The sequence below is a fragment of the Strongylocentrotus purpuratus genome, unplaced genomic scaffold, assembly GCF_000002235.5.
Source record: "Strongylocentrotus purpuratus isolate Spur 01 unplaced genomic scaffold, Spur_5.0 spur5_scaffold_9, whole genome shotgun sequence".
NCBI lineage: Eukaryota > Metazoa > Echinodermata > Echinoidea > Camarodonta > Strongylocentrotidae > Strongylocentrotus > Strongylocentrotus purpuratus.
The window spans coordinates 1554170-1560935 of NW_022145615.1; the positions used below are offsets into that span (position 1 = coordinate 1554170).

General features: G+C 37.7%; 1 protein-coding gene across 1 annotated transcript; it reads right to left on the bottom strand.

Moving 5' to 3' along the window:
• Positions 1-842: 842 nt before the first annotated feature.
• On the bottom strand, positions 843-6249 carry LOC584562 (cytochrome b ascorbate-dependent protein 3). The gene is made up of 5 exons (XM_784421.4): positions 6185-6249; positions 4389-4594; positions 2676-2884; positions 1739-1893; positions 843-1061 (listed from the first exon to the last, which is right to left on the bottom strand). Exons 2-5 carry the CDS (start codon positions 4567-4569, stop codon positions 914-916), a joined length of 693 nt encoding a protein of 230 aa, XP_789514.2. The 5' UTR covers positions 4570-4594; positions 6185-6249; the 3' UTR covers positions 843-913.
• Between the last annotated feature and the right edge of the window lie 517 nt (positions 6250-6766).

Sequence of the window (6766 nt, forward strand, 5' to 3'; positions counted from 1 at the left end):
ACAATTGAACATTTTTATGTCTAAGTTATTAATTTTGAAACTGGGGAATGATATGCTTTTGGCTTCCTTAAACTATAATATACTGTTAAGTGGTGATGTTAGTGGATGGACTGAGCACAAATACACCTAATCGAAACATGATTAATATCAAATGTTAAAAAATATTTTTGATGACAGAAAAACAATGGTTGTTATTCTCTCAAATTTTCATGAGGAAATAATTCACTAGAGTCTTCTTGTTATCTTTTAGTCCATGTTACTTGAGATTGATTTTCCATAATTAACCCCAATTATTTATTACCTTTTAACTGTTTAATAATCTCCACTTCTGAAACGTATTGAGAAGAATATGTAATATTTACAAAACTTAATGATATATGATCAACTGCATGTTATTCACAATCATTAGTAATCACTTTCGTAATAATTATTACACTTAGACAAAGAAACACTTCCTTTAAGGAGTTAGATACAGTGTACTATTTAGTTTGACTTTGGTACATAGCATAATTTGTTTCAGCTGTTGAAAATTTGGCAATTGAAAAACTGCTAGAAAAGAATACTAGTTTGCTATACATAGGCATAGCAGGACTTATATATTAGCCAACAAGAGTCAATAAGAGGAAGGGGGGGGGGGGAGCCACATAAAAAAGAGGCCAATATTAGATTGTGAACAAGTTCTTCCTTCCTGTTTACACAACTTTTACATAATAAAATGAATTTCTACTTGCCAAACTCGCATAAAAAATATTTGAGTAGCCTTTAGCTATCTTGAAGGAGCCTATCGATGGTCTCTTGGCCGCTCTGGAAATTGTTGTCAGCTTGTTGGCTCTTTTTAATAAGCTCTTTTGGGGGGCTCTTTTTTTTTTCTCTCTCTCTCTCTCTCTTTTACTATGACAGGCACCTTGAGATGCTACTGGAGATTGGAGTAGTTTCTATTTGATGGAGAAGCAGCCTTGTCGGTGGTAAGGATGTATGCTACAGTGACGACGAAAGCAACAATGGCCATTCCCGCTGCATTTGCAATAATCGCTGGTGCAGGCAATGCTGAATATTTAATCCTTCATAAAAGTAAAGAAAGGAGAGATTTATTTGAACTGTAAACCTTGTTAACATTTAGATATCATCTAAGAATGGGATGTAAACTTCCTGCCCTGAGATCAATTTCTATCACTAATCAAATTTCTATTTACAACCCTGGACCAAACATAATCTATAACTCTAAACATTACCCTAAACCTCACCTGACCCCAATGACAACCCAAACCTCTAGCCCAAGCCCCTAGCCCAAGCCCCTAGCCCAAGCCCTAACCCTCGATGTACATGTATATCTTGGATGAAATAAAACCTAGAGTGAATATAAAAAAAGCAAATGTCACTGGGTTACCTGATGAATCAATGAACACAATTTATATCATTAAAACCTGCCTCTTGCCCTTCCGATCGAAATAAAAAAAATACCCCGGTAAGCTCTTTTCACAAGACTTCTATCATCACAAAAGAGAAACGCTTTTAAGTGATTGCCTTCAGCCTTCAACAAATACCCTCACCGGTAAGACTCAGACCTGCCAACCTCTGAAGTTCGAAAAAAATGTATTCTTTAATCCCAAAAATTGTATTGTACTGACAAAAGTTGAATTTAAAAAAAAACGGAGTGATCCTTGTGATAGAGAAAAATCGCAGTGGTTGGCAGGTCTTAGATTGCAAGCTTCTTGGTGAACATGAAAAAGCTACTTACTCTGAAAAAAATATTTTCTCCATGATGCCGACTAGACATGTGGCTGCTGACATGGACAGGATAGCAATACCAAAGAAGACGTGGGATGATAAGTAGGATGCACGCAGCTGGCTGGATGCAAAGGGAAGTAGAAAGATCCCTAAACCTAGTACAAGCTGAAGGAAGAAAGGAAGAGAGAGAGAGAGAGAGAGAGAATAGGACAAAAAAAAAATCAAATATGTTACAGGTATTTTTTAAAGACCCTATGAATATATCTTATTTTCAGGATACATATACTTATTCTTTGGGGTGAGGTTTCCTTTAACTACTAGAATAACTTTGACTCTCTTGTGAACCTAGCTACTATGTGTACATTGAATACAACCACATAAAAAGTATTTCAAAAATAGCACAGAAGATCATTAAAAAAAGTATCAAAGAAGATCTTGTGATCATCGCTTACACATAATGCCAAGTTTATGACTTGCAAGTCCTATTAAGGATGTCTTTTAATGGGGTAGAATAGTTCACCGTATCAAAGTCCTTGTTAATACTAAGATAGCAAGGTAGCTACACTTATTCTTTGGGGTGAGGTTTCCTTTAACTACTAGAATAACTTTGACTCTCTTGTAAACCTAGCTACTGTGTACATTGAATACAACCACATAAAAAGTATTTCAAAAATAGCACAGAAGATCATTAAAAAAAGTATCAAAGAAGATCTTGTGATCATCGCTTACACATAATGCCAAGTATATGACTTGCAAGTCCTATTAATGATGTCTTTTAATGGGGTAGAATAGTTCACCGTATCAAAGTCCTTGTTAATACTAAGATAGCAAGGTAATTTCATCTCTACAGTGATCTATATATTTTGATCAATTTGTTGTTTTTGTTAGGGGGGGGGGGGGGATTGGAGTGGGTTTGACCTGATTTCATCATCAAAAGCATCTAATACCTGCAACAGGAACATGGAGACTGTGGCTATTCCCAACCAGCTGTGAAGGCTGTACATATTAGGGATTCCATTTGCATTATGATTTTGAAAGACAGCTGCCAATCCCACGGACATCATAATAGTTGCCAGTATTAGAGCTCCAGCGTGTGTTGCTTTGACAGCGATGCGAGGTACATTGACTCCAGTGAAAATGCGGTAAATCATGGTGGCTGCAAAGAAATAAATGTTTTTCCATGAAACAGATATTTGGAAATATTGATTGCTTTACTGGAGCACAACAAATGGGATATAAAGGGCAGATGTGTTTTTCCTACACATCTAATGGCTCATAAAAAGAACAACAATATTTTTAATACACACCCTGATATTAAGTTGGTTTTAATATAACCAAACAAATTAGAGAGACAAACTAGTGCAAGTTTGGCCAAATCCAATTAGAAATAGGAAAGTAATGAATTTTTGAAGTTGCCATCAGAGAAACACATATTGGAAACACTGTGACATATCATGTGAGCTCCTCTCCAATTTGCTCTGTACAGAAAATTTGATTTATTTTAATTTTCCTAGTTACCGTTATTATGACAACATAGATTTGTTTCATACAGGGGTTGTATAAAAACATATTTTCAACAATGATATTAAGGGTGAATGTATGATTAAAATCTAAAATATAATAATAATAATAATAACAATATTGAATATTTAGGTGCACTAAAAACAATAAGTACAATAGCGCTTACAAAATATATGTCAGAGTTGCCAATTTGTGTTTGATTGATTGCACCTTTGAAAATTCATAACAAATCTTATTTTCAATTGTCTTTTCCTCAAACTTTCCCTGACCAGTTTCTTTCATTTTGTGCTTCTATACAATTTAAAACCAACTTATTATCAGGGTGGACTTTCCTCTACACTCTGTTGGTATCTTTGTGAGAAGGGACGGAGAGGCCATCTTAGAAAACATTACATAAAATGCCATCGTCAAGCAAATGACATTTTTACATACCCCTACTCAAGAAGCAAGCCGACATGTTAAAATTCCTCTGATGGGCATTGAATACAACATTGTGATATTTGACTAAGAGATTACTGTTGTTTGCTTTACAGCTTTTGCAAAGTCATGTACTGCAGAGTATTTTCGTCCCTACATGCTCCTAGTCTGAAGGTACAACATAAAAAAAGTGCTTGGAAAGCAGATCGTTTTAATGAGAGAGTACAGCCAAACTAAAAAATATTTGCATAAATTGAAGTCTGTAAAAACATTCTAATTGAGATTTAAGATTTGCCTATACTAATAGATTATATGCAAGTGTGAACAATATCTACTCCAGGTATCAACAGATAATTGTTAACAGCTAGTCACACAAGCATTCCCAGTCAGGAGAGTCCCAAATAGACCAATCAAATTGGTTCCCTGCAGCTCAGATGATAATATGGTTAACTAATCTATCAAAAAACAAAAAACAACTAAACATTTTTCTTATTTTAAATTTTAAAAAAATCAGCAAAACAAGATCAAAATTTTATCTGACTTTGACAATGAGATTACACAACTGGGGTCCATTTTTCAAAAGTGGAAACCATTGTACATGTAAGTCTTATTTCTTAGCCATTCCATTGAAACGTGCATTATAGAATTAACACACGTTTCTATGGGATGTCCGCAAACTTAGACTTATGACGGTTTCGAGAAACTGGCCCCTGAATACCTACCATTTCCATAGAGGAAGACCATAGATGTTACCATTAGCACCGGATGAAGATTGAACTCTTGGCTAGATCCATCCCAAGCAAACCCACCAAGATATTTCCCCATCCACAGTCCAATCAGGATACAGGACGCTAGGCCAAGAGCCTCGGCCAGGAGCACCAGAGGAACAAAGAGCTTCGACATCTTGCCGCAAGAAGACTTCTGATTTCTAAGGAAATAGACAGAGAGGAATTGAAAGAAGATTGAAGACAATTTTAATTCAGTCTGCTTTGCCTACAATCTTATGTTTAAAACATTAGCATTATGCACTGCACAGTCTGCACTGAACTCTTGATCACAGCAGTAGCGTGTAGTGAACGATCGCTTGATCAATAATAATTGATAAATTAATTAGTCTGAATATGGTATATATATATATATATATATATATATATATATATGTCTATGGCATTTGCGGTGTGAATTGTAACCAGTGCAGTGCTAAACTTGATCACCAGTCACGCACATAGAATATTTTACTGAAATGGCTAGGCTGTTGTGTAAATAGCCTCAATATTCCAGTCACATCTATGAGATGAACACCAAACCGACAATAGTAATTTATAAATGTTGCTGAAATGACACGATTTTCAATGATTTTTCCTCACTTTTTTGTAAATTATACTCTTTTTTTGTGTTTTTTGGACAATGAAAAATTCCATAATTTTCAGTTAGGCAAAACAGTATGCTTATGTAGAAGCCTACATGTCACTGTGAGGGGCACGCAGAACGGCGGGGCTCAGGGGGCTTGAGCTCTTGTCTCCCCACTTTTTTTTGGAAAAAGGATGTTAAAGAGAAATATTAAAAAGAAAGAAAGAATAGTTACCTGCCAGTGTCACAAAATGAGGTATCAAAATATGCTCATCTGACCTTAATTAAAGACCTGAAACCCCTGAGCTTGCGAAGGCTCTGCCCCCTGGACCCCACCAGGGGCCCTAAGGCAGCCCCTGGATGCTCATCTGACCGTAATTTAATGCCGAAAGCCCTGAGCTTCATGGGGCTCAGCCCCCTGGATCCCACACCATGACCGGCCAGTTTCACAAATAAGGTGTCAAAATATGCTCATCCGACCGTAATTAAATGCTAAAAAAAACCCCGAGCTTCCAGGGGCTCCGCCTTTGACCCCCACCGGGGCTTTGCCCCAGACCCCACAGAAATTTACGCTATGCTGTACCTATGCTATGCTGTAATCTTAAATACTTTAGCCCCCCCGCCCCCTCCCAAATTTGAAAAACGTTCCGCGGGGCCTGCATGACACACGTAAGACTGGTGTTGATGCAGATTTTTTTTTCAGCACCCCCCAAAATGTTTATACGCCACTGCCCTGGTGATACGAAAGGAATGCCGATTTTCCCTCGCATTCGTCCCCCCCCCCCCCCCTGGCCCTAGGGGTCGTTGCTGTCCTAGAGGGTGGTTATCTGGGGATGGTTGTCCAGGGGGTGGTTGTCCAGGGGGTGGTTGTCCAGGGGGTGGCTGTCCAGGGGGTAGATGTCCGGATACGTACACTCACATCGACAGTCGTAGACAAACAACAAATCGCGTCACTCACCATGCTCACGTCACTCGACACAAAAATCAAATATTCACAAAATGAAATAATATTCATTAACAAGCCGTAGGCCTACGTACACTAAATATCTGACATTTCAAATACCTAAGTCTGATCTAGAATATATTTAAATCATTCATGAAACCAGGAAACCAATTAGAATATCTAAAAACGGAGTAAAATGCGTTAAAAATATTAAAGCACACTCACCAAAATTACTCAGAATCAATCGGACTGACAGGATCAGTTATTGTGCAATAATTCTTCTTCTTTTTAGCGGCTAGCTTCAGCTTCTTCGGAGATTACATTTCGTCCAAAATCAAATTAAGTACATGGATAGTGTTACTCGGTATCAGACTCATACAAGGTCGGTACCAGATCTAACTGTGTTACCTGTTGTCGATGTTTTTGGTGTCATCCAAAATTTATCCATGATCCATAAAATCATAACTTGGGAGAAAACAGCCGAAGTCAAGGTTTATTTTACAATCAAGGGTTTATACTGCAATAGAGCTGTATATAACAACAACTCTATGCTTTACCCTCATCTAGATGCTGAACAGGCGTTGATGAGTACATAGAAGTAGAAGTATAAGCGATTATACAGGGACATAGGCGCCGAAAGTGGGGTGGCAGGGGGGGGGGGGGCAGTTGCCCCCCAAACAAAAAAAGGAGGGGGGCAAAACGCATTTTTGCCCCCCAAACAAAAACAAAAAAAACGCCCCCCCCCCCTCCAAAAAAAAAAAGCAGTAAAGGAGTAAAGATGGTTGTATTTTTAACCCAAAAGAACAT